The sequence below is a fragment of the Akebia trifoliata genome, chromosome 1 (assembly GCF_017979445.1).
Source record: "Akebia trifoliata isolate Shusen 1 chromosome 1, ASM1797944v1, whole genome shotgun sequence".
Taxonomy (NCBI): domain Eukaryota; kingdom Viridiplantae; phylum Streptophyta; class Magnoliopsida; order Ranunculales; family Lardizabalaceae; genus Akebia; species Akebia trifoliata.
The window spans coordinates 34,927,561-34,953,449 of record NC_141375.1 but is presented as its reverse complement, the minus strand read 5'-3'; the positions used below and the strand labels follow the sequence as shown (position 1 = coordinate 34,953,449).

Here is a 25,889-nt window from a genome sequence, read left to right as displayed (position 1 = left end):
TCACACATCACTCTCTCTCTCTCTCTCTCTCTCTCTCTCTCACACACACACACACACACACATAGATCTCTCACTCATCTCCTCTTCTTCTCTTCTTCATGAACACAATTGGGTTGAAACGAACAGAGTTGATTAATCAACCATGCTTGATGCATAGTATAGAGAAGAGGGTTAAATCTCGGTAAAAATTTCTCGAGATTCTGAAATCAAATAAGCTATGGAAGAAGAATGTAAAGTTTTTTACAATGATTCGGTTGCCTGAAGAGGAGTTTTTGGATAAGTTCATTTCGAGATTTACAAATAATGTTGAGGATTTGTTGGTAGCTTACAAAGGTGATATTTCAGATTTAGCTGAGGAAGAAGAATCTACAGTGTAAGTGGAAGATAATATCTTTGATTTTAGAGAGCAGCTATTGAAACCCCCAACTTTCACTTATTCCACCCCAATTAAAAATAAAGAAAATAAAAATGATTGAAAATAAGTAACAGTTGGGGTGTGAATAGAAGCTTTCTCATTTTGTTTTTGTTAGATTTCTAATTTTTTGGGTTTATGATTTTATATGAGCATAATCATAATTGTTAACAACTGCTGAAATTGTTTCAATAGAGTGTTAAAATGTTTTGTAATGTTGAGATTATAATTTGAGCCCAACCCTTGTAATTAAGAGTGTGTTTTAACCTTTAATTGGGGTGTGATAAATAATTTACTACCACCAGATCTTCAACAAGGTGGAAATTAAGAAATTGGGGTGTAATAAATAAAATTTGGGGTGCCAATAGCAGCTCTCTAATTTTAATGCTCATCAAAAAAAAAAATTCTTTATAATACATATTTTGAATGATATAAACTTTAAACATATTGTGTACTTACGGTCACTTTGTTATGTATGTATGGATGATATTAATATGGGATTTGGTGATATATTATTATGATTTAAAATGGGATTTAATGATATAATTTAAGAACACCACTTCATAGGACCAGTACATAGAACTAGCACTAGTCAAAAAAAAATTTCTGAATTTTCCCTTGCTGACTTATTCCCAAAACCTGACTTGGTGACTATGGGTGTCAAGATCAACTTCCATTTCCTTGTTAGTTGATTGATCGATAACTTGATTTTATACTTAAAACTACTTAGGTTTCATGAGTCACTTAACATATTGGATTGAATCTAACTAGCAGAGCTAAGTCATGGCAATCTATATATTCTGCTCATGGTCACTTGTTTTTAGGGTCTTTGTTTGTAGTGAGCTCATCATCCAAAATTTATTTGTTTAGAAAGCAATGATTGAAAATGTGATGATCATTATGTTTTGATCATATAGAATGATATTCCTGTAGGTTGCACTGGTGGGAGTAAAAAATTTCTTATTTCTTGACTTTGACTTTTATCCATTGAACCTTGCTTTTGAAAGAAGAAAATTGTTGGATGGTATTATATATATCCATGTTATGTGGATGTGTTATATATGTACGATGTAATGTGGATACGAATTTTGTTTATTGAAAGATAGGGATGTTGGATTCATGTTTTCCATGTACTATGCAGGTATTTTATTTATCAGGGAAATTTCATATGTCCATTTTTAAGAGGAGATATTGCCGAAATTTCTATAGAATTATAAATTTTTCTATAATTTTTTTTATAATTATAAACATTTTAAAGTTAAAATAATTTTTTTTTTAATTTTTATATAATTTTATTATATATATATATAGTGTAATTATATACTTATAGGGGTATTCTGGTAATTTTTAATGCATTCCAGGTGCATTATCAACTTCAAGGGTACTCTGGTCATTTTACCCTAATACAACAGATTCTTGAAGCTGTATCAAACAGTAATTACTAGATTCTGATAACAAATTCTGACAGCACAACACTTTTAAAAAGTTCTATCAAACAAGCTTTTCAGTGTTTCAGATTCTGACAGTAAATTTTGACAGCAGATTCTGACAGCAAAAACTGAATCAATTGGGCCATTTGTAATCCAAATTCGATCGGATCAATTAATCTTCCAACAAAGTTTGATCCGATTACTATTACAATAAAACCAAAATTGATCCGATCGGATCTGGACACCAAAACCCTTTTTTTTTTTTTTAAGAAATTCGATTTGGAGAAGAAATAGTTAGGATTTGAAAGTTTTGAGGAGAGAGAGGTACCTAGAGAGATCCATAGAAATCCAACCTTCTTATAGTTACAACCACCATGCATTAAATTGATTTAAAAAAAAAAATTTCGATTGAAAAAAAATGTTACTGTAACTTATTGTAAACTATAAAGAACCACCTTTTTACGTGATAAATATCTCTTTCATCATTTAAAAAATAATGACATATCTCTCTTCATTAATTTGAGATATTACATCAAATTTTCAAATTAATGATTTGTCCCTTGACTTTGATCCATGTTTATTAATCAATGAAACAATAACTTCAATGCACTCATTATCATCACCATCATCATTATATAATATTATCAAATTTTTTATTATTTTCAAAAAATTTAAATGATGAATAACACATGTATAAAGCATATGTTGCATATTTTTTGTTTATCAAAATTTTTTTATGAAACTTTGGATTGGATTTTTACAACTCAAAATTGAATATAACTCGAATTTTGGTTATAATCCGAATTACTAACAAGGGTAAGGGTTTGGATAGGAATCTGTGAGTACTTCTACCTCGTGCATGGACTTAGAAGTACTCCACTGGTATAAAATTTGGTTTGGCCCGGACCAACCCATAAATGACCCAAATAAAAGCGGATCAGGATAGATCGGACCAGACTTGGATGGTTGGATATAGAAATGGACCGTCTGCGGACCCGATCTCCCACATTTACAAAGACGAGAGAGTTTAGGGCAAATGTACGGCAACGGGGAATCTACATGAAAATCACGTGCCAAAGAAATAAAAATAAAATGAAATAAACGTAGGAAATGTAAGCTTTCTCTTACTCTCCGTCTATCTCTGCAACAGCAATTCTACTAGGGTTTCGTCCAAATGGGTCCTCCCGCTTGATACAGGTTCTTAGTTTCAACCTTTTTTTTACCTGATTTGGCTCTCAAGTATGTTCTTTTGTCGTTCGCTCTTGTTATTGGTGGCAGAAATCTCGCGAAAATTTTATATTTTTTGTAAGAATCTGAAGGATTTTTTTTTATTTATTGTTTAGGGGATTTGACTGCATCCGATGTGATTTTTCTAATTAGCCAATTCCAAGTTTCATTCCATGTTGGCCTTGGGAATCTACTAGTGTCGTTAGTTTGTGATTTGATACGGTGATTAGGTTTAAATGCACGAATTAGATCTAAAAATGGTTGGTTTTATGTGGAGTGAACGCTTGTAGATGTTATGGTGTGTGGGTTCTATTTGATTCTGATTGTTTGTTGTTATAACTGTGCTTGATTTCTTTTTAGATCTAACAAAATTTTAGTGGGTAACGAAGGGGGATCCTTAGATTCTCTAATTATGAAGTTGGTCAAATTGGATTTCAGTAGTATTTGATTTTAGTTGGTGAATCCTGAGCATGATCACTATGTTCAAATTTTTGAGTCCCTGATTGTTGGTTCAATATGGGCAAAGTTGACCCATATTGGCGAACAGACAACAGTTCATATTCTTCCATAAAAATCTGGATTTTTGCAGTTCTTTTGCCATCCTTGCTTCGTGTAAACAATTGTGCCAAATGAATGGGAGTTTCTGGTTTGTAACAAACACCCTTTCTGGTTTTCTGTTATTGGAAATAAGTTAAAAGTGTTTTTTTTTTTGGTGTGCAGGCATCCGTTTTTTAGATGGTTTCTTCAACTTAGTGGGAGCAAACACAACAAGGGATCAATCTGGAAATTGTAGTATAGGAAGCATCCACTTAGCACATAATTTAATATTTTTTTGTCCGATAAAATGGAGGATGAGAATGGGCTCGAGCTAAGTTTGGGTCTTTCTTGTGGTGGATCTGCCGGTAAATTGAAGGGTAAAGATGGTACTTCTTCAGATATCAAGACAGAAGAAGGGGGTAACAACAACAACAACAAATTAATGGGTGATTTGAAGAATTTTCTCACAGGTATCCCAAAACAGGTATCAGATAATGCCCCCCAGAGAAGTGACATGACACATTCTGGAATGCAAACACGGCAAGAGAACTTCTTTACTAACCTTACAAAGTCTAATCCTGGTACCGATGCTTCTAAGGACTTGAATGGGAACAACAGTTCACAGTTCACCAGGTATAAAGAACTATGGGTTGCGAATAGCGAGTCAGCAGAAGTTGAGGAATTAAAATCTGATAACCACGAGATTGAGGGAAGGCTGCAGACTGAGGCGGGTAACAAACGCAAAATGTTATTTGAGGAGATAAACCTCCAAAAGAAGTGTGAGAGAGATATTCAACATGTGAAAACATCACATGTTTCGGTAACCACTGAAGATGGTTCTACTGCAGAAAATGAAGATGTGGCGGACTCCGAAGTTGAAGGCTCAACCTCAAGGTTGGTCTTGCACCACAAGGATGGTACAAAACATTACATGGGTGGTGTTATCTCCTCTGAGGTTCCCAAGGAGAGTCATGGGTTTAACAATTCGAGTGGTATAGACATCGAAGGACAAAAGCAGCCCAATGTCCCACCTGGAAAGGAGTCCAAGCATGGAAACTTAACATATGGAGCTCCATTACCGTTCACGGCTGCGCCGTTCTCGTTGTCAATGAAGGTGCCTAATGTCACTAATGAACCCACTACGTCTGGTTTTCCTTTACCTTGCATGATGCAACTCATGCCTGCTGCAAACAATGAGGGGACTGGGACCCAGTCTATGAATCCTGGGAATTCACCTCTGACTTTTGGCTATTCATCTGTTCAGCTCCCAACGATGGATACGGGTCATTCCTGGGGTTTGTTCTCTCGTCATCATCAGCTCCCTCCTTCCTATGCTGGCAAGAACATTGGCAGTGTAGTACCCTATTCAGATAAATCTGAAGATGGTTTAAAGATCTCTCAAGGTTTGCAACCTTTATCTCTTTCACTCCTTACATTCATCTTATATAACACACTGGTACTTTTCTTCTAACTGTTATGTATTCAATAATAAACAATGCTTGCTAGTAGAATGTTGAAATATGAGAGCATTTTTGGTAACTATGATGGACACTTGTACTTTCTTTTCTGATAAGCTAGATTCTAGTTACAGTTGATGGCTGGAAAAGCCCAAAGACTATTTTTGTTGTGATATATTGAAGAATATAAAGCAAGTGCTGAGTGGCTAGAGTAGAGATGCACTTTAATAGTTTTATGTGACCAGCTGATACTGATCAAACTAAATGAAAATTCTAAAGACAAAAATAAGACAACTATGATTTATGGATCAGCAAGATGTTAGGTAATAATAAAACACCATGTTTATAGAATTAGTGTAGCCAGCAAAGATGAGGATGTTAAGTTGGATGAATGAATGGTAACTGGACAGACCAGTAAAGATAAAATCAGAAAGGTGCACATTGGTGGGAATTTTGTAGTAGCCCCAATATAGGATAAAATAAAGAAAAGTAAGGTCTAGCTGATTTGGGCACATACGGCATAGACAAATGATGACTCCAGTGAGAAGCAGCACTGAGATGCAGGCTGAAGTCTCTAAAAAGGGTTGAGGAAGGTTGAAAATGAAGTGGATTGAGGCAGTTATAGAAGATCTGAATTCCCTTGTTTAGAGAGAAGAGGATATGGTTCTCGAATCTCATTAGAATTGAATGGTATAATAGGATTCATGAAATCACTTTCTCTAGCAAGTTGATATATTGGGATACATTTAGGTTTTAATTTGTTTGGTTTATATCTACTTTGATAAGGCATTTTTTTTTTTTTTGGGCTAGGCAAGCAAGATTATTAGTCCGTAATTAGTAGGTCTACGGGGGTTATGAACTCTGGTGGTGGTATCACTGTCAACAATCATAGACTTTAATCAGCTTGGCAAACCGACACCTTTGAGGTTACATATATGGGTTTGATGTACTTCAATCTTCAATTAATGGCCCAACATTCAATGCAGCCTGGATGATTAAATGCCATTAATGAGAATAATAATTTACTATTCTTAACAAGAGATATGCATGTGTTTGAATTGGCTAACTTCATAGGATAAATTTTAATGAAAAAGAAAAAAACAGACAAACGAAAAAACAAAACTAGAATATGGTGCAAGTAAACCTCAGAAATTTTTTGCTGCTTTATTTTTCTGAAAGAGGGGTGCAACGGAAGTTTGTTTGCTGTTACTGATGCTTGGTGCACATGATTATGCCAACCCTAAATAATTTTTCATTCTTCTGGTTTTATGTTGGAACCTTTGAAATTGAACCTAAATGTTTCAATCGTCATAGACTTCACATGGGATGTGCTTATATATCAAATATATGAGTTTGCCAAACATTTTGTCAATCTAAATAACAAATGCAGAAACTCAAGTATGCCAAGATTCCGATCTCAAAACTGTCCTACTCATGACTACAAACATCTTAAGCTTATTTTCTATTCTGTCGTTTGATTGAGATTTATGCTTACATTTGAATTCTTTTTCTTTTCCATTAGCTTTACCAGATGAAAGAAAGGCATCTGAATTGGCAAAAGGTGGCGGAAAGCAACATACCACTGAAGAGGGTGGTGCATCTTCCTCTTTTCAAACGGAAGATGAGATTAAGGGAAACAATGCAATCTTTACGCCTAAGGAAGCATACCACCAACCCATTGTGGAAGGTCTCCCTCACGAAGGTCCGACCATAAGGCCGGGTATCGCTCCGGGTTTGAAATTCGGAGGATGTGGTTCCCAACCAGATCTACCATGGGTTACTACTACTGGTCCAGGCCCGAACGGTAGGACCATTTCTGGAGTTACGTACATGTACGACAAAAACCAGATAAGGATCGTTTGTGCTTGCCACGGGTTGCACATGTCCCGTGAAGAGTTTGTTCAGCATGCCGCCACTGCAGACCAACAAAACCCAGAAAACAATACAGGTTTGACACAGTTTCGAAGTAGCAGCCCTGCGGCTTCCACTCAGAGTTAATATCTTATTTTATGTGGAAAGCTTGACTAATAAGAATTGATGTATTGTGCAACAAGTATACTTATCTATGATTTTGTGTACTAATTTTAAGCTTCCTCGTGTTTCTTTCTATATATGTTCGGCTTTTCATTTTCCTCTTATTAAATCTCTTAGCAGCTAAGGTCTATGGAGAGGGGGTATAGTTTATGATTTAATTGTTCTTAGTAGTAGAGATGATTCGGTGGTAGCTGTGCATGGATGATGATTGTTCCTTTTTTCTTCTTCTTTACTTAGGGTCTTTATGATCGTCCCAAAATATTGACTACAAAATGTTTTTTTCTAGTTACCATCGCCCATTTTGATTTTATATTTTCGTGGAAAGACCATTGCACTTGGAAGATCTTCAACAACACTATAAATGCAATCCAAATATCTGAAACCACATTGAATTATCTGGAAATTCAAAAAATAGTTTTTTTTTTAGAAAATGAATTTATTCATGAAAAGAGTGTGTTTTTAATTTTAGGGATAAGGGGACAATAGTGAAGAAAATTCCTCTTTTTGAAAGGGTGCAAAATCATTTTTCATGGTAAAAATCAAACACACATGAAAAATGCGATTTTCATGGAAAATGAATTTCTTATCTTTTTTTCATGTGCAATTAAATTAAACACACCTAAAATGTACTTTTTCCGGAAAATAGAAAATAAATATTTTTTTCTAGACTCAGGCAAATTGACTCGGTAGCTAACTGAGTAGACTCTACAGAAATATCTGAGAGATGAGTTGTGTTTCGGAATTTAAAAACATAGGATAAGATAAATAAGGTCCACAGCCGCATATGAGACTCTGAAACACAAATGAGTAAATTATGATATAAAATACCCAAATTTAATAGAAGAACTCAAAAGTGTTTATTGACCAAGTAATTATGGGGGTGATGGGGATGATGATGCTTCAACTCAATTCTACTTGTTCTTCTCTCACTCTCTCCTCCACCTTCACCTCCAACACTAAAACTAATACAACTCTTAAACCATCTAAACATCTAAGCTTCTCTAGAGGGAAAATCAGAGCCGTTGGAACAATCCCGGGAAACCAATCAGATGCTACCACCTCCTCTTCCTCTGAAGAAGAAGAAGAAGAAGCACCTTCCATTGGCTTCGCATTTGTCAGTGTAAGTTAATAAAATGATAGTTTTTATTACTATTTAAAAATCTTTAGGGTGGGTGCAGTGGTATTTTCGTAATAAAAGTGTATCATTTTTTATTTATTTCAGTCCGTATTACTTCCTGATGGAACACCGGACGTACACATTCGATCTGCATGTGGTGGGCAGAAACTTAGGGATATAATGTTGGATTCCAATATTGAACTCTACGGACCTTATGTAAGTCTCTCTGTCGCACTCTCTCTCTTTGGATTTCGGATGCATAATGCATTCATGAGACGGTCGGTATATACGGGAGGATGAATGTCTATTAAAAATTGAAAAAATCAACTATGCTTTATAAGACTGTAATCATTTAATCTAGAGATGGATGGATGAATGGAAAAGTAGAAAAAAAAAGAAACTGAAAATTGACGTATTTTTTTTATTTGAAAAAAAAAAAAAATTTATCTTAAAGATTAATTAGCATATTTAATAAAATTCAATTATAATCCCAACTAAAAAAGGATATTCAAGTGGAATGGTTCTAAATAAGAGTATCATAAAGAATTTGAATAGAGTTGGTAAAAGTAGATATGAACACTCTTTCAATAACATATTATGTGATGAGTTTACACGGAGTGGAATGAAAGAAAATGATTCATTTATCCTATAATTAAAATCTACAATTATTTTAATTTATTTAATCTTTGATTTCTTTAACACTGACCATTCATAGAGAGAGATTATTGAAATACTTGGAATTCTCAGGCTAGACCTCTCTTGAACTGTGGAGGAGGAGGAACATGTGGGACTTGTATGGTTGAGGTAATTAATTTTCTTCTTAATTCTTATATTAGGGATCATGTATCCCAATGTTTTAATTTTGACTTGGTACTGAAACCCGTTTTGAACCAATTTGTATGAGTTCACTTTGATAGCATAGATTATATTTATGGTACTTTTGTTGTGAAATAAAATAAAAAATAAATAAATATAATTTTAGAAAAACTTATATTTTTTTAAAAAAATTGTTATTTAAGGTTTCAAAGTCTTACTATTCTTGAAATCAAGAACTAAAATGTATTGTGTTTCTCTATTCTGATGTAGCATCTATTTCACACATTGGTATTGGTAGGTTATAAAAGGCAAAGAACTCCTAAATCCTCGTACCGACAAGGAGAAAGAAATCCTCAAGAGGGTAATGTTGATTTCTAATTTCTATCTTTCTGAGCTTTTGTCACTAAAAGAAAAAGTTAGTTTTCGTAAGAAAAGTAGACTTATCTCACTGTCTTAGATATTTTGAAAATATTCCCATAATATTTATATGATTGCCCTTGAAAAATGATTTTTCTTTGAAATTGCGATTTTCCTTCTCCTTATGTTAATTCTCTCACTATTAACCTCATCTCCAAAACCAAAAAAGCAAAGCAAATCTCCTCTGACATTTCCTAAGAGAGCAATCCATCCGACCAAGGAATTTATTTTCCCCCCTACAATCATACAAACCCTCAATATTTCGTTTCAGTCTTCGTCAGACACAAAACCTTACAACTGGATTTTAAATTTTTTATTTTGTTTGTTTAAATGTAGAAACCAAAGACATGGAGACTTGCCTGTCAAACCAATGTTGGAAAAGAAGATTCTAGGGGCGAGGTTTGTATACCCTCTTTTTAAATTGTGCATTAGTTATTTAGTTAAAAAGTTTGATTCTAACTGTGTCTCCTTTTTTTAATCTTTATAGGTTATAATCCAACAATTACCTGAGTGGAAGGGACATGAATGGGTTAAGGGAATGTAATCACAACCTAATGAGGAGAAAATTATCATTTTCTTTATTTCTTTCTTTCTTTTCTTTCAAGAGATATAAAACAAGCATTGTTTGTTGGAATAAATTTTCCTGAAAATTAGATCACAATATTAAAAATAGAGAAAGATTAAGTAATCCTTCTTTGAGCACATTTGAATAAAATATAGAATTAAACAAACTATAATAAGTTAAATTGACTAATTAGATCTTTAACCATTTGTTTCATCATCTCCCATCTTATTCCAAATATAGACATTGAAACCTTTTCTCACCATTCTACTACATTAGAGTCAGAGAGATTATTTCAAGTCTTTTCTTACTACTACTACCACTACTACCTCAACCAGGTCTTTTTCTATATCTATACAAAAAACTCCTGTCATGATTGTTTTTAATATAACCACATAATCAATTCTCTACCATAATAACGGTTAACAAATAGTTAGCTCAAATTCCTATCATTCTTAAATTTCCTCATAATAGTAAGGAAAAGAAGGATTTCAAGAGAGACTACTACTTGGGAGTGCTAAAAGGTTGCTCTGTTCCCCATGGGACCAGTACCAAAAGATCCGCTTCAATCACAAACATAATAAATCCAACCAATTTTGCAATTTTAAAAAAATAAAAAAAATATCATATCATAACTACTATTATTAGAAGTGATGAATCGATAATTTATTTTGAGGATAATTTGATAAATGCGGAAAGACTCTCTGGTAAGTTGCAAAAAGCGTTAACCTCAAATCTGAAAGAAGAATGAATCATCTTGGTCAGAGAGGTATTTAAAGAAGCAGTTTTGCTGAGGAAAAAAATATGAACGGTTCCTCTAATTGTTTTCTTGGGCCTAGCTTCATTGAGGCAGGCGAGAGAACATTAAAAAATAGACATAACTCTGAGCACTCTTTATAGCTGATCTGAAGATCACAGATTGATCCCAGACAGACAGCTAGAATTGGTTGTTGGTTTCAGATTTTGACTCTTAAGATAGTGCAAGGGGAAAAAATAGTCAGGAAGGGTTAGACTCATCCCTCTCATCTTTGCCTCGCTGGATGCCAAAAAACCCTAGAATAAAAACCATGATCCTAACTAAACCTGAAGCCTTTTGTAATTGTGACCTCCCATGCAACTAAGAAAATATCCACAATACCGAGTTCAAAGTATTTACCAATCACTTCTAGCTTTCAATTCATGGTCGTAGGGGAACATAATCAACTCCAATCCCCAGGATTGCAGTAGACACACTCTGCCATGAACATTCGACATTTCTAAGACATTTATCTTTTGCATCTTAACTAAGAAGAGCAGAAACACCTAGTATCAGTAGTAATTAGTCAGTAAGTTGGATCCAAACACATGGCCTCATGTGCCCAAACCCCCAGCGCAGACATTATTCAAGCAACAATCAGATTATAGCAAATATATAACATAGCATCCACCAAAGAGCATAATCAATTAACAATAAACTGAACCCATTTTATTTTTACAAACAGGAGTGCAAATTTGGATCAGTCCACATGGGGGAGAATCATTCAACTGGCATGTTTTTGGGAAAAGGAATTGAAGCACAGCAATGATAATATCCATTTTCATCAAACACAAACCTCTGCGATAGATGCACTTCTGGGATTAGATACTCCCCCCATTCCTCAGACCCATATCGTTCGAAAATGCCCCGCGCATCAAATGAATCGAACCAATTCGTCCTTCTCTTCCTGAACAATTTCCATTATCATGATTAAGTATCTCTAGGAATGCAACTGACTTCTACAATCCTCAACATCCAAGGAGTACAAACATATCAATATTTAATTTCTTTTATATTAAAAAAAAAATAAGAGTGAAGCTAAGAGTATGATCACCTTTTGCGGTGCCTCACATTCATCAGAGTGCCATGCAACTGCAATTGGAGGATACAAGACAAATATCAATTTATTGCAAGTGGAGTTTTAAAATAATTCAGGTCCACCAATCAAAATTCTAAGAATATTGCCAAATAGTACTAGAAAATATGGCAAAAGGAAACAATAGCTAAACATGAAGAAAATTTATGAGTTTTAATTGGCATTCTGAAGGAAAAGTTTTAATTGACAGTTTAGTGAAGTTTAAATGAATTCTGAAAACTGATTTGGCTTTATCTAGAGAAGCTATATAATAAAGATGTTCCATGGTGTTGATATCATAGCGTTTTTGGAAATGGTTTCAAATCAAGAGACATGATTAAAACAAGATTGATATGAAATCTAAACGTTTACCTTTAACTTTTGCCGAGCATCCTTCTCAAGAACAAGACCCGCTTCAACGTAGGCGTCAATAATGACTTCTAAGAAAGTTCAAGAAATCCAAAAGGATGGATCCATAATGCAATATGCACGGACAAAACTATATAACCATATACATACATCACCGGAACTATGGGTCCAAGCCCAATTTTATATTCAAATAGTGTTGTTAAAGTTTATAACCAACTAGTATTCTTTATTCTTTTTTAGCCCACCAAAGTGCCTAATCGGACATATAAAAAAAAATTGCTTTGTAAAATCATTGGGATACGACAGGCATGTAATAGGCGATCCTCTCCACCAATTACTTCCACTGGAGCATATAAAACACGGGCCTTTGCCTGTGAACCTCTCATGCACTCCTGCGAGGATGTAAAGTAATTATGTGTTGATATGCACTCCATAATCCATATGGTAAATAAAGCAGGAATTAGAAAACCTAAACAAGATGCGTAGTCAAGGCGTGTGCCTCAGTGCGCCTTACAGAACCCGCTTCACTCATCTGTTTTAAGGTGCCTCTGCCATGTCTTGCCTTGAGGCGCACCTTGAGAGCATCAAGACGCGTGCCTTGACTACATTGAGAAAACTTATCGGCTGCATCCAATACTTTCCCTTCTTACACAATATTAAGCCATTAAATTTATTGATACAATCAAGAATTATATTAACAAAGAAATACCAAAGTACAGAAATTATGGATTAGCAAGTTTTCACTTCATATTGCAAAGAATTTACCAGTACTACGAACTATAAATCATCTCAGAAAAGAATCTCACCAGCCCTGTTAGCCTTACAGAAAGGGGCCTACCGTCCAAGGCATCCAATACTTTTGAAGAGACTCGCTGTAAAGGAACCATAAAAAGTGTTAATGAGAGGTCCACTTTCAAAGAATTTATATTTGCATTGGCAGAAAAGTACCTGCAAAACCTCAGAAGCTACAGCAATACGTTCCTTGTTCCACAACTTCAGCATGAGCACAGTTAAGTGAAATGTTTTGGGTTTAATGAATATGGATCTGTCTATTCCCAAATCTGTAGTCAAGAGGGAAAAAATAAAATATAAAATATAAAAAATAAAAAGATGAAAAGTGAGAAAAGAAACAGTGAAATTCAACATATGGAGAAAAAAAGGTTCGCATCACAACATTCATGGTAAGGTTAATCAATTTAGAGGTGCAATACGAAGACACAAAATGATGAAAAAAAATAACTAATCTACACAGAATATGCACTCCACCCTCACCACCCACATTTCCTCCAAAAACCCCCATCACATAAGAGAAACCATCAATGGTTAAAGTAAAAAATGAATAAAGCAGAACTAAGTGACCAAAAAAGACATACAACTAATGCTCTATAGGGAGATGTGGGAGACAGAGTATTGACTGGATACAGACAACAAATCTTGATGTTGTGTAGGTGTCTTATTGACGTATTTTGATTCTTTTTAATAACTAAATGATTCTATTAAAGAAGGGATACAAAAGGAAACAGAGAATTACTAAGGAAGAAAGAAGAGACTCTCTACAAAATAACAGAGAAACTATAAACCCCCCCTATACACACACACACACACACACACACACACACACACACACAAAAACAGAAGAAAAAAGAAAACAGAAAAGAGAAAAGAGAAAAGAGAAAAGAAACTAGTCTACATGAAGCACACATGTATAACATGGCTGTAACAGTATGCTATTATGGTAAAGCATAAACTTATCACTATACCAGATAAAACAGAAGATTTTGATGCTTTAGGTGGATAACTGACGACTGGTATTTTATCCATCTTGTCTTTGACATGTTCGTTTCCATCTTCAACTTTAAGCTTAACTGCAACATCATGTCCTCCATCTAACTGTTGGTTGTTATCTTCTGCGTCATCAGAGGCGTCATCATCTGATTCACTACCCAGATTCTCTACTTTGCTAGAATCACAACTTCCCAGAATGGAATTCTGAAAATTGACAAGCTTATCTACCAGCTCAGGGTGGATAGCCAACGGAAGTGATATGAAGTGAGAATAATCAAGATTTGGGCTTTTAACTGCCTGCGATTCAAAGGGAAAAAATTGTGAAATGAGCACTTCACACTGGATTAATAAAAATTAAGGCGGACATGCCAAAGACACGCAATTGACCAATATTCTGTACATCAACGTAAAAAAAAAAATTAAATATCATCACAAGCTAGCAAGAAGCAGCTTCCAAAAATAACAGAGAGACAAAACCTGGAATCCATGAAAAGAGGATTCAAGAACCAGGAAAAAAAAAAGGGTAACGTAGAAAAAGAAATGGGTTTGGATTCATAGCTCAATTGGTTGACATATTGCAACTCAACCTTGAAGTGGTGAATTCAAGTCCAGCTACCAATAAAATGAAGTTTTTGAAGGTGCCACCTTGGAGAGGTGGTGAAGTCGTGGTGCCTTCACATTTGAACTTATTAAAAACAATGGAAAAATAAACTCCTACTGATTAAAATGTATTAACTAAAGCAATACAAAGTCTGCACTTGAGATAAAGAAAAGACTTGGAAAAAGAAATTAGGACTTGGCCCTTCATTCAGATGTTTCAAGAGTAAATGAGATTATTTTATTCACATATAGGACTTTTGTGAAAAGCTACAGAGATAGGTAGTAACCTCCTCAATTGTCACTTGTATTTTCTCTGAAGCTTTAGTTACACTTTCAATGGAGACACCTTCAATAACTGCAACAAGAAACTGTATGAAAGCCAAGCACTGGATCATTATTGCTATGACAAAGCAGAAGGATTAATTCTAAGGAGGACTGCAATTTGACAGTGAGATCCACCACATGACTTTCAATTTAATCACAAAACTCAACAAGTGACTAAATAAGATTTAACAGACATTATAGTTTTGGATTTTTCGATTGGGATAATACATGAGGGGAACAAAAATCCAGTCACTAAATATAGATAATCGAACAAGAAATAAAGAAAACAGGAAATCATTAGAAATGGAGTGTCACCGCCACTTATAAGGGTTGGTTCTATCCCGGCCAAGCAACCAAAGCCAGGACCTAGGTGGGAATAGTGAAAGAAACTTTATTATTGATAAGGATAACTTAAGCAATGACGTCAATTAAGCATCACATATGCCATTCCCCAATACTGGTGACAGTTATCCATTATTAATCCGTTATAACGCTCCTTAAACTATTACACAAAACCTACAGCAACTTTAGCTATGAAATAAGAGAATCTTGGCAACTTAGAATTGAAATATCTTCTTTTTAGGAATATTTTGTTTTTGTGTATTTTATACGGTTCCAATACCATAGCTTTCTCGGTGTTCACATGGGAATCATTTTCATATAACCCATTATAAGTCATTCTAGATCAATAAAAAGTTAATTTAATTTACAACACCAAATCAAGCTTGGTAGAAGCAAACCCCATGCAAGCCAAACTACAATTGAATTTATTACCATAACCTAATAATGTCTTAGGGACACATAACAGTCTTAAATTAAATGCAGGATGGCAATTGAAATTCCAAATTGTCGATGAAAACGCTGATAAAGCATCATATCTTACGTGCAAATTTCAACTTTCCATGTAAAGAACAAGTTTTGTGGGAATTTCACCAACAAGAATATATATATTTTATAAGTAAAGACAATTTTAATAGAAAAAGGGAGGTCGAGATGACCAACCCAAAAGATACAGGAAGAAGAAAATTTCTGCTGGAGATTTTGATGCAAATTTCGCCCACACAGAAAACAAAGAATGAAATGAAAATTCCGGACTCTGGAGCATAATATACTCATAAATGGAATTATTGGAAGGTAAAGAAATTTTCAATGGTACAATTACGAAAAGGTTGTAAACAGAGGTTCAATCATTAGTTGAAACAGACAAACTATATATATATATATATATATATATATATATATATATATATATAGACAAAAGAAAGTTACCAATAGAATTTTCCTTCTTAGATGAAGGGAAAATGATCTTTACTCCTGTCTCTTCCTCAATTTGTTTCTGTGTAGACCCCCTAAGAGCAAATAGAATGAATAAATATTAAATCCTAGTGATGGAAAATAATCAATCATAAGCTCAAAACAGACCAATTATTAATTTCCAACTATAACTATACAGATCGAGCAAAATATTCTACAATGGGAAAAAAGAACTCAAGACAAGAATAAAACTATACCCTTTTCCTTTTATGAAACGAAGCAGGGAAGCAGCAACCTATAAATCAAAGGCCAAATTATTATTTGTGTTAAATGATTAAGAAAACATTAGAACCCATTGTCAAATAGAGCTAGATACCCAATAAGGACCACAAATTTCATGTAAATAACACCTATCTATAAACACACCTCAACTGACATTGAATGTCGTTCGGTCTGGTCAACCAAATCAACGTTGTCCACTGTTACATTTGCAGAAAGTGCTGATCTTTCTTCTTCCATATGTGTCGCTATAGAAATCGATAAGTCATCTTTCTTACTAAAATTTTGAACATTGGACACAGAATCAGAAGTGCTACAATGCACTACTTGAACTTGAACTCCCAATTCAGACTTATCGTCACAGGTGACATCCACATGTGGGGTTTCAAGTTGGACCTTCACACCTAAAAATTCAAGTAAAATAATCCATCTACACCTAATTACTTATTACGTATTCTCAATTAAGTATAATAGCACACTAAATCACAATAACCCTAACCAAATTTTACAACAAAAAAAAAAAACCGAACCTTCGTGAGAACTAGATTGAGTAGAAACCGGCTTCCAAACAGGTCTTACTTTCCTCTGTTTCTTATGTGGATCCATAAAATTCCTAAAGTAAGTCACACTATGATAGCCATTACAACCCTGGCATGTAAAACCGATTAATTAATCAGAAAAACTGGTTGAAAAAGCGTTAATTAATCATAAAAACGAAACGAAAACATGATTTATAGTTGAAACAGAGTTGAACCTGAAAGACGTCTACGTATTTATTAGATAGAACACACGTATTAGCAACTTTCCAAGCACGATCGACACTGAAAATAGAAGATAAGGGAGAAAAAAAAGCAGGAAATTTTAGGATTAAATAAATATATATATTTATAAAATGCATTGTAGTGTCGGTGGTGGAGATAATAGTACCTGAAAAAAGACCTGGAAGCAATCATTCGTCGCTATTTCTGAAGAAGTTGGGAAGGGAATACGCGGGATTTGTGCTCTAGCCTCTAGGGTGAGTGTCACACGCTTATTTAGCAGCACACGTGTAATTGTAGCTTTGCGTAAGCAAATCATTATTCTTTGTGAGTCGTGATTTTCGACGCCCCCTCAAGTTGCATAGTTCAAATCATAGTTTTCCCTCGGGATACTCAACTGAACATCCCCATAAATATGTGTAATGTGTATCCCGAGAAAAATAATATATGATTTTACATATACCACGTCAGAGGAGAGCGTCCGAAAATCATTATTCTTTGCGTACGAGTCGTACCAATTAGCATGGTACTCAACTCAGAGTCAGGGGAGAAAACGGGTGCCACTTACCTGATTAACCATGAATCCGAAATCAATTAGTCGATCGATTTTGGGTCTAGCATCATATGATCCGATCCAAGGAAATAATCTTAGGGACATGGTGACCTGCTAGTGAATTTTTTGTGTTAAAAACTTATTTATTTGTGGAATTAAATATTGATAAGTACTTTGGAAAAAAAAAAATAACTCTCTCTACCAACATTCGTCCCAATTTTATAATATTGAGTTTTAAGAGAATGTGGAGTACACCTATAAAATAAAAATTAGCTTCCAATCCCCAGAAATCTATCAAGCTGAATTTTGAAAGGTACTAATACATTACAGTTGGATCCATAAATACTTATTATATTTATTTATTTACTGGCCTTCTATCATTTCTTGCTCTTTTTGTAAAGTGAACTTGTGAAGTGTATGATGTCTGGTGCACTTGAGAAAGCAAAGGTTGGTAGAAACAATTCTCTTGTATTGGAGATGATTAGTAATGCTGTTTCTGATATATCTCACAAGGAAGAAGAAGAAAAAGAAGTGAAAGTCTCATGCCAAGACTGAGACTCTTGTTCTTCGTGTAGTGGATGTAGTTGATGAGTTATCAGAAGGTGAGGATGTGTTGATGATTTGTTTTTTGAAGAGGGAGTAGAGAAGAAGATCGAGTACTTGGCGAGAAGGTGTGTTGGATGAAGTTGTTAGGGTTGTGAAGAGAGAGAGAGAGAGAGTTTGTTAAATTTTTTCAAGTTATATAATTTTCGTTATCAAGATATTCTTATGGTTTGTATGATATGGTAGGTTTATTCGTTTTTCAGTTTTTCTCATATTTTATTAGAGGGAGGATGGTATTAAGGGAATCGAATCTTTGGGTCAGCTAAAGGTTGATGTGGGCATTTAGGTCATTTGCTATCAATCTCTCAGAGAATATGGAGGTCAGAGAGCATAATAAAAATTAAATTATCAGTAAGCCCATTTTAATGAGTTAAATGACTCGGTATCCGCAGGATTTGAGCCCAGGTCTAAGCTATAACTGGGACCAGTATAACATTTACTCAAAAAGGTAAATTTCTCGGCAAAATTTGACTTCGTGTGAAGCACCTACGCAATAGCATTCTGATTTCCAAGTTTACGTACTGGTTCACATCTTCATTAAGCCTTGTCCCAAAAACTGGGTGGGGGTTCTGGTTAAAACTATGTTGGACCATTCAATTCTACCTAAAGCCAATTCTACTGTAAACTGTGATCATACTGCTCTCATAAAGCTATTTTGGACCTCCCACTCTTTTCAGCTTTTCAATCTAAAATTTGCCAGCACAAGATTTATTGAATTCATACTCAATTCCTATCTGGCAAGGCGAACTCCCGGTCTCTCACTAATCATAAAGAGCACAAGCACACCCCTCTATGAGAGAATTAGCACATAGCCAACCATCCATCCATCCATCCATCATCAGCCAGTATTTCCATCACAAAACAGGATGACCAACATACCTTTCCTCGATGCAGCAGCAGCACAAACAGCTACACTAGAGTCTGTCCTGTATTAGATGGATTGGTTTGTCGGCGTCTCATATCTGCCAGATCAATGCATTATTAAAGTATCTTCTGTTGAACTGTCATGGCTGTACAATGCGTGCACGTAGGCTACATCTTTCCTCATCAGTTTTAACTCTCCTTCAATTCTACAAGTGAAATGAAGTTGAAAATTAGGCTCATCACCTCTTCCACAGGCTGTAGTAGCAGCAACAGAGCCAAGTCCCAAAGATTTGGGTCAGCTAAATATTCCATTCCCCTCTGTCCCGAGCCAAGTATTCTGCTCACAAGCTGTAACTATCTATAAATTTTTACAATTTATATAGGGCCAATCCTCATCATACTGCCTGTTCCCTTGTCAAAAGTCGGGCTGCCACTTGACTGAATGGTGGTAGTCAAAGGTTCAATTTCATTTATAGCCCTTCTTTCATTTTTTTTTTTATTTTTTTTACGTAACCTTTTTTCCTTTGACTTCAACCCCCCCACCAACTGTTCTGGATAAAATCTGCAAATATGATCGCACCATAAGTTTGTCAACCATTAAACGAGGAAGATTGCTTAACCACTACATAAATACCAAACAAATAACTCTCTGCAGGCATGGATCTACAGAATTAGCATTTCCTCAGACTCATCTGAGGCAAATACTAAAATTATTATCGAGTTCTAGTGACTTGAACACCTTATGCAACCTAAACACATAAAACATGAACCAGCATACAATACACTCATGGAGTTACTTTTTAAGCACAGAAAGCAGTGTTCATGCACATAGACTACCTTCGGTGTCTCTCCAAGCTTGAGAGCAACATTTCTGTCCACATCTTTTCCTCCACGTGAGCCGATCACAAACATTTGGGATAAAGCGTAGATGATGATGGAATTTTTTTCTTCCCTTGATGTTGGGTTTCTTGCAATAATAAGATCAGTCGACCTTAACTCTTCATGTAGATCTTTGTCTTCTACTTTTGAACTGGTTGCACATCATCCTCTGGAGAATAGGAGATATCGATGAATGAGATGAATGGATGCCACTTATTTATATAAATAAAAATCTTGATAAAACACGTTGATACCTGGTGAAAACTCCATATCGCAGAACCATAAAATTGGCACATAACACTATATTACTGTGGTTAATTCAGATCTTGAAGGACTTGAGTACCTAAGGTTAAAAGTTGATCCAGGTGAACATCCAAGGCTTTGATCCAAAAGAATTAAAGTAACAAAAGATATATATAAGCAACTAAGAATCCTGAATCAAATAGAATACGCACAATGTCAAACAACCATATTAGGACAAAGAGAACTGTATGATCTATTAACATAAGAATGAAGAGAACACTTCACATATCATTCTTGTTACATGGAACCATAAAAACACGGAACTGCTGAGAGATATGTGCCATATTTGCGCAACAGCAACCAAGCCTTTGAGTAGACCAATTTTTAAGCATCATCCAATGTGTCTGTTCACCTTAAAAAATTACAGTACGCGAGATGGTATCCAGAAAGAGACTTGAATAATGATAACATTGTAGCACTTTCACAGCTTCTGTATGTGTCCAGTGATTCTTTCTCCGGGATCTTCGCTGAATAAATAAAATGTGAAGGTTCAGATTTCAAGATAACAGCTGGTTTGCATGTCATGTAAGAAAGCCTCAACAACCATGTAGAAATGAATGTATAAAAGCATAATAGGGAAGGCAAACATATTTTTTAAACCAATTAAACATGCTCCCATACCACTCATTTGGTAGAAGAATTGCGTTGTAATGAAGGAAACCAGCTGCTTGACTGACCAATTTTGACACCCGTTCCATGACCCAGGTTTGCAGTTTCAGTTGGCACTAAGGGTCTGGGAGCATTTCTCTTGGAGGAACCAGCAAGATCAAATGAACTAGATGGCAAGTGCACTTTCTCAGAAAAATTGCTAAAATCCTGTGGCAATCAAGAAAAAAGTAGTTGTTAACGCGAAAGAAACACAAAGCCAAGTTAAAGCATGAGATTACTGATAATGGTGATGACTTTTCACAGTAAATCAGCACTTATATTACCAAAGCATCTGAATATTGTGAATATAATGGGTACCATTTAAGAAAAATACCCAAATGTAGTTAGCCTAGATGGAAGTGCTGACCATAATAATCTCAACAGGAGCTCTAACCAAGCTGTTCATGAATTGATTCATGTGAAAAATAAAGCTAGCATCCCATGATACAGTAGCAATGAAAAATAATATTGAATTTCTTTTAGGAGATGAAAAAGGCGGGGAATTTTTTTTTTTTTCAGTGGTATACAAGAGTCACTTACATTCTTTTCAACATGATTGTCTGAACTCAAATTCGGGTCTTTTGCTGACTTAAAATGCATACGAATGCCAGGGCGGGCACCATTACTTGGTCCAATGCTCTCAATGACCTCAGCTGAAAAACAAGCATCAAATACTCATCAAATTTAAGTAAAGGAACAGAGCCATAAAGCTATTGTCAAATCCCTTACCATGATGCTTGTCAACATCCATAGGCATTGCTCGAGTGCTGGTTAGTCCAGACATTGGCTGTAAAATCAAATATCACCTTTTATAAGAACATGACAACACATAATCTCAATTCAAATATGAGCAGCTATAAGAAAACTACTTTCAATAAAATTTAGCAGTCGGTGCAGTTAAAACCATATCTATACAAAACAAACTCCAAGGACAAGCATGCGACTTGGGAAAAAAATTCCTCACATACATGCTCCTAGTAGCAGAATAGCAATTGAGAAAAAAGGAGTTTCCAGTAGAGAAGTAACAAGAATACATTTTTTGATAAGGTATTAATATATTAACTACTGGTCGAGGTGACAAGAATACTAACAGATGATCGAGGTTGAGTTTTTGTCCTTTGTGCTTGCTGATACTTTAGGATGGTCCAGTCAAATATATAATCAAATGCATATCCTGCTAGACATGAAGACGATAAATTAAGCCTAAGCATCCAATGTCTGGGGGAAAATAAGAAAGAAAACAGCGATATACCCAACATACCATAGCGCTGTGATATTGCTGGGCTCCAGCATTACCTTTTTAATGATTGATGAATTTATGGCAAAACTAATATATGAAAAAAGAATGGAAAAGGAGTACAACCCGGCCAAACTCAGGGCTCTTCAAGATGGGAAATGTACCTTCACGAGTAAACAAGTCACGGAATAGGCGCTTCAAGAATCCATAATCCGGCCGTTGATCGAATGTCAGAGAGTGACAATAATGGAAGTATGAAGCAAACTCCACAGGATGAGACTTGCACAAAACCTTTTCAAAACAAACATGATGTTAGGACTTAGGAGAAACCTGATACTAACCATACAAATTTCAGACTGAATTGCAAAAATCAGAACATGTACATCTGTGGTAAAGACATACTTCAATAGGAGTCGATAACTTCTTCTCACATATCTTGTCATACTTTTGCTTTTTTGTGGCAGCTTTTAAGCCCTGCCATGGAAGGCTAAATCCAGAAATATTTGGGATCAGTTGAGCAGATAATAGCAATAGCAGTGTAGTTTGATACCATCACAGTATTCATTAATAACATTTGTTTGAAAATCCCGAACAAACAAACAAAAAGGCAAATAACTACTAATCCAAGCACCATATACAAAATCCACGTTATCTGAATTTCATTGAGCCTCAAAAATGCTTGGGCGCAGGTAGCATATTCAATAAAATAATCCTGTAAGGAAGAAAAATGTCGTGAAGAGAAGACATACCTTCCCCTCAGAAAATACAAAAGAACATAACCAAGAGACTCCAAATCATCTCGCCGGCTTTGCTCTAAAGAGATATGAGACAAGGATGAGGAAAGTTACAGTGCATTATTTTATTGAAATATCACAACTGTCAAAAGCTTTTATTATTTAAAAAATCACTCTTTACGTACCAATGCCAAGATGAGTATTGCAACTTGCATAGCGAGCAGTCCCTGTTAGGTTCTTGTTCTCCCTGTGAGATATAAAGGGAAACATGTGCAGTCAATTTTACGACCTCGTTATAGATCTATAGGCCCAAATAATAATAAAAATAAATAAAATAAACATTTTGGAAAATACAACATAGAAAAATATGTCATTAAGCCTGGAGGAAGTAATTGATGAGCAAGAAATGAATTCTTTGCATATGAACCAGATAAAGTACAGGAATAAATTATTTTTTGTGCTGCTTAAGAATTAAAACCACCCCAAAAGACAAACATTACACAAGCAATCAAAGAAATTATTTTACTTACTTTAACAGTCAAACAAGCTAAATATATACTGTTAGAACAGACAAGAGAAAGTAGTCTGATTACCATCAAATTTATAGCAAGCAATTAGAATGATACCTGTAAGGAATATGGCGATTGGTCGTAGAGTCTCGATATCTTTTTGCGAGCCCAAAATCAATAATGTAGACCTAAACAAAACCCATTAAGATAATATAAGATGAAGGAAGCAGCAGAAAAATTCACCCATGCAAGTCAAAAATAAAGAAAAAGGCATGAAAAAATCATTACCTGATTCGCTTTGCGACCAAGACCCATAAGGAAGTTATCTGGCTTGATGTCCCGATGCAAAAATCCTTTAGAGTGCACATACTCTATTCTTGTTATCTGTAATAAAGAGAAGCAATAACCAAACAATCATCATTATGTAAGCACTATTTTTTCAGTATATTTATATTTATATTTAAAAAGATAGTCCTATCAATGCAAACAGAGAACATAGCTAGGTGCAAAAAAGGCAGCTAAATCGCAACCCAATAAGAGAGAGTTCACAGAAAACTCTTGATGAAGTTGATGATTGAGAATTAGAAGTAGATGATTGTAATGCAACAGGACACACAAATTAAAAATTACCATCTGATCAGCCAACATTAAGACTGTTTTCAGTGAGAATTTCCTTCCACAGTACACAAACAGATCTTCTAGACTTGGACCCAGCAAGTCAAGGACAAGAATATTGTCCTCACCATCCACCCCGCACCATTTATTGCTGGCAATACCGCCTGTTGGATTAACAAAGTTAATAAATAGTTATCCATAATACTGAAAATTTAGAGAGAGAGAGAGAGTGGGAAATTAATACAACACGAGACATACTTCCTCCCTGAAGAATATTATATAGTTTGGCTTCATAAAGAAGTTGTGGATGTTTAGTCTTGTTGTTCTCCTGTGAACCGAAAACATGATAACCAACTATCAGTTTAGGCAACAAACCGATACCCATTGTTTTTCTAAGCTGAGAAAGAAAAATAGAAGTTGAAACATTCCTTTCCAGCTCAATTGTTTATCTATTACAAACGCAACTTTCAAAATATTTTCAAGCATTTAATATTACAATTATTTGTTCACCCTAATTTGCGATGAATCAAGCCCGTTGATGAAAGGAAAACATAAAAACTGAGTCAGTGACCCTTGCTGAATTATACGGAGACTCAATTGGGCAACAATTACAATTGCTCATTGATCCTAATAGGAATTGTTAGGGCTCGATCAAAAATTACAATGCAACATCATGTGATTAATTAAGATCATTACATCGGATCATACTACATAAAAATGCTATTTTTAGGGTTCCATCCGATTCTTCGAATAGAGAAATAAAATTGAACACAAAAAGACCAAAATTCTCAAGATCTATTTGTTTTCAACTCCATACAGTGACATTGAAACCAAATACACTGAAACTTGATGGAAACTTATCTGGAAAAAAAAAATAATAAGGATACTTACGATCTTAACTGCAACGATCTCAAACGTATCTACATGCGTCGCTGAAACATACAAAAATTCGAGAAAAAAGAAGAAGAAAGAAATCAGAATCAAAGATATAAGAATTCGATCTAAAACACAAGAATCGAAGAACAAAAGAAAATTCAGAAATCGAATCTCACCGAGATAGATTTCTCCAAAGGATCCACTACCGATCTTCCGCCCTAACTTGTACTTCTCTCCCACGATTCTCTCCATGCCCTAGATCTCTCCTCTCGATCAACCAATCGATCAAAATTCTCAGTGCATGAAAATTAGGGTTAGGAAATTTATTTTCGAATCGAAAGGAAATCAGAGAGTAAGATTAAAGCAGAGAATGAGAAACACAAATCAAGAAAAAAATGAGCTAGGTTTTTTTTCTGGCGAATCTGAAACCACATGCACGAGAGAATACGAGAGCTTCACACGGAGATTTGTACTTAAGGTTGAGGGCGACGAAAGAAGATCAGATGCATCGAAATTTGGAAGAAATGAAGGGGTAATTTTGTAATATTGAAATGCATCGTTTGACCTGTTGACTAAAGGTCGGCCGCTTGGATGGCGAGAAAAGGAAGAAAATGTCCATAAATTACCGTATGTTGAATGGAAAAGAGAGGAATTTTTTCATTTCTAATTGGGGTGTTATTGTCATATTCTTTTTTATTGTTAGAAGTATACGAAAGGGTATTATTGTAATATTGGTTTTTTTAGGATTAGAAGATTTAGGTGGCGAGTATTTCTCATAAATAAAAAACTAAAAAGTGAATTTTGGTGAATTTTTTAGTT

At 35.0% G+C, this 25,889-nt stretch overlaps 4 protein-coding genes across 13 annotated transcripts; 2 read left to right on the top strand and 2 right to left on the bottom strand.

Annotated features, from left to right (window-relative positions):
* The first annotated feature begins 2,889 nt into the window (after positions 1-2,889).
* Positions 2,890-7,174, top strand: NINJA (Putative interactor of JAZ). 2 transcript variants are annotated; one of them, XM_086456034.1, is made up of 3 exons: positions 2,890-3,039; positions 3,790-5,009; positions 6,595-7,174. In XM_086456034.1, the coding sequence occupies exons 2-3, from the start codon at positions 3,914-3,916 to the stop codon at positions 7,059-7,061; spliced, it is 1,563 nt and encodes a 520-aa protein (XP_086312160.1). In that variant the 5' UTR covers positions 2,890-3,039; positions 3,790-3,913; the 3' UTR covers positions 7,062-7,174. The 2 variants fall into 2 exon arrangements, with proteins under 2 accessions (XP_086312160.1, XP_086312152.1); XM_086456026.1 differs by having other exon boundaries at positions 6,586-7,174.
* A 715-nt stretch (positions 7,175-7,889) lies between these two features.
* On the top strand, positions 7,890-10,100 carry PNSB3 (NDH-dependent cyclic electron flow 1). Of its 2 annotated transcripts, XM_086456126.1 has the most exons (6): positions 7,898-8,217; positions 8,320-8,430; positions 8,962-9,018; positions 9,329-9,391; positions 9,784-9,846; positions 9,935-10,100. In XM_086456126.1, the coding sequence occupies exons 1-6, from the start codon at positions 7,972-7,974 to the stop codon at positions 9,989-9,991; spliced, it is 597 nt and encodes a 198-aa protein (XP_086312252.1). In that variant the 5' UTR covers positions 7,898-7,971; the 3' UTR covers positions 9,992-10,100. The 2 variants fall into 2 exon arrangements, with proteins under 2 accessions (XP_086312260.1, XP_086312252.1); XM_086456134.1 differs by lacking the exon at positions 9,329-9,391 and having other exon boundaries at positions 7,890-8,217.
* Positions 10,101-11,452: 1,352 nt separating this feature from the next.
* Positions 11,453-20,919, bottom strand: LOC147412087 (Putative eukaryotic LigT). 8 transcript variants are annotated; one of them, XM_086456063.1, is made up of 18 exons: positions 20,804-20,919; positions 20,403-20,491; positions 20,107-20,317; positions 19,285-19,831; positions 17,419-17,913; positions 17,246-17,312; positions 17,022-17,139; positions 16,639-16,895; positions 16,470-16,507; positions 16,228-16,307; positions 14,922-14,989; positions 14,010-14,331; positions 13,198-13,310; positions 13,056-13,121; positions 12,551-12,641; positions 12,253-12,320; positions 11,860-11,897; positions 11,453-11,712 (listed from the first exon to the last, which is right to left on the bottom strand). In XM_086456063.1, the coding sequence occupies exons 5-18, from the start codon at positions 17,442-17,444 to the stop codon at positions 11,526-11,528; spliced, it is 1,539 nt and encodes a 512-aa protein (XP_086312189.1). In that variant the 5' UTR covers positions 17,445-17,913; positions 19,285-19,831; positions 20,107-20,317; positions 20,403-20,491; positions 20,804-20,919; the 3' UTR covers positions 11,453-11,525. The 8 variants fall into 8 exon arrangements, 7 of the variants coding, with proteins under 7 accessions (XP_086312189.1, XP_086312171.1, XP_086312180.1 ...); XM_086456045.1 differs by lacking the exons at positions 20,403-20,491; positions 20,804-20,919 and having other exon boundaries at positions 19,285-19,367; positions 19,513-19,831; positions 20,107-20,273; XM_086456054.1 differs by lacking the exons at positions 20,403-20,491; positions 20,804-20,919 and having other exon boundaries at positions 17,419-17,817; positions 19,285-19,367; positions 19,513-19,831; positions 20,107-20,273.
* Positions 20,621-25,558, bottom strand: LOC147412086 (casein kinase 1-like protein 3). Its single transcript, XM_086456112.1, has 15 exons — positions 25,247-25,558; positions 25,086-25,126; positions 24,453-24,522; positions 24,210-24,358; positions 23,868-23,963; positions 23,697-23,767; positions 23,256-23,317; positions 23,086-23,149; positions 22,739-22,823; positions 22,501-22,627; positions 22,191-22,273; positions 21,829-21,886; positions 21,640-21,752; positions 21,073-21,267; positions 20,621-20,918 (listed from the first exon to the last, which is right to left on the bottom strand). The coding sequence occupies exons 1-14, from the start codon at positions 25,320-25,322 to the stop codon at positions 21,076-21,078; spliced, it is 1,287 nt and encodes a 428-aa protein (XP_086312238.1). The 5' UTR covers positions 25,323-25,558; the 3' UTR covers positions 20,621-20,918; positions 21,073-21,075.
* Positions 25,559-25,889: the final 331 nt, after the last annotated feature.

Excerpts from the sequence above, each read along its gene's own strand:
- PNSB3 (XM_086456126.1), top strand. The coding sequence starts at position 7,972 with ATGGGGGTGATGGGGATGATGATGCTTCAACTCAATTCTACTTGTTCT. Across the intron at positions 8,218-8,319 it reads TTGGCTTCGCATTTGTCAGT|TCCGTATTACTTCCTGATGG; the intron begins GTAAGTTAATAA and ends TATTTATTTCAG. Across the intron at positions 9,019-9,328 it reads GTGGGACTTGTATGGTTGAG|GTTATAAAAGGCAAAGAACT; the intron begins GTAATTAATTTT and ends TGGTATTGGTAG.
- LOC147412086 (XM_086456112.1), bottom strand. The coding sequence starts at position 25,322 with ATGGAGAGAATCGTGGGAGAGAAGTACAAGTTAGGGCGGAAGATCGGT. Across the intron at positions 24,359-24,452 it reads TAATATTCTTCAGGGAGGAA|GCGGTATTGCCAGCAATAAA; the intron begins GTATGTCTCGTG and ends TTAATCCAACAG. Across the intron at positions 23,318-23,696 it reads AATCGCCATATTCCTTACAG|GGAGAACAAGAACCTAACAG; the intron begins GTATCATTCTAA and ends TATATCTCACAG.
- NINJA (XM_086456026.1), top strand. The coding sequence starts at position 3,914 with ATGGAGGATGAGAATGGGCTCGAGCTAAGTTTGGGTCTTTCTTGTGGT. Across the intron at positions 5,010-6,585 it reads TGGTTTAAAGATCTCTCAAG|CTTTACCAGATGAAAGAAAG; the intron begins GTTTGCAACCTT and ends CTTTTCCATTAG.
- LOC147412087 (XM_086456063.1), bottom strand. The coding sequence starts at position 17,444 with ATGATTGCTTCCAGGTCTTTTTTCAG. Across the intron at positions 17,140-17,245 it reads AATACGTAGACGTCTTTCAG|GGTTGTAATGGCTATCATAG; the intron begins GTTCAACTCTGT and ends TTTACATGCCAG. Across the intron at positions 16,308-16,469 it reads CGTTTCATAAAAGGAAAAGG|GGGGTCTACACAGAAACAAA; the intron begins GTATAGTTTTAT and ends ATTTGCTCTTAG.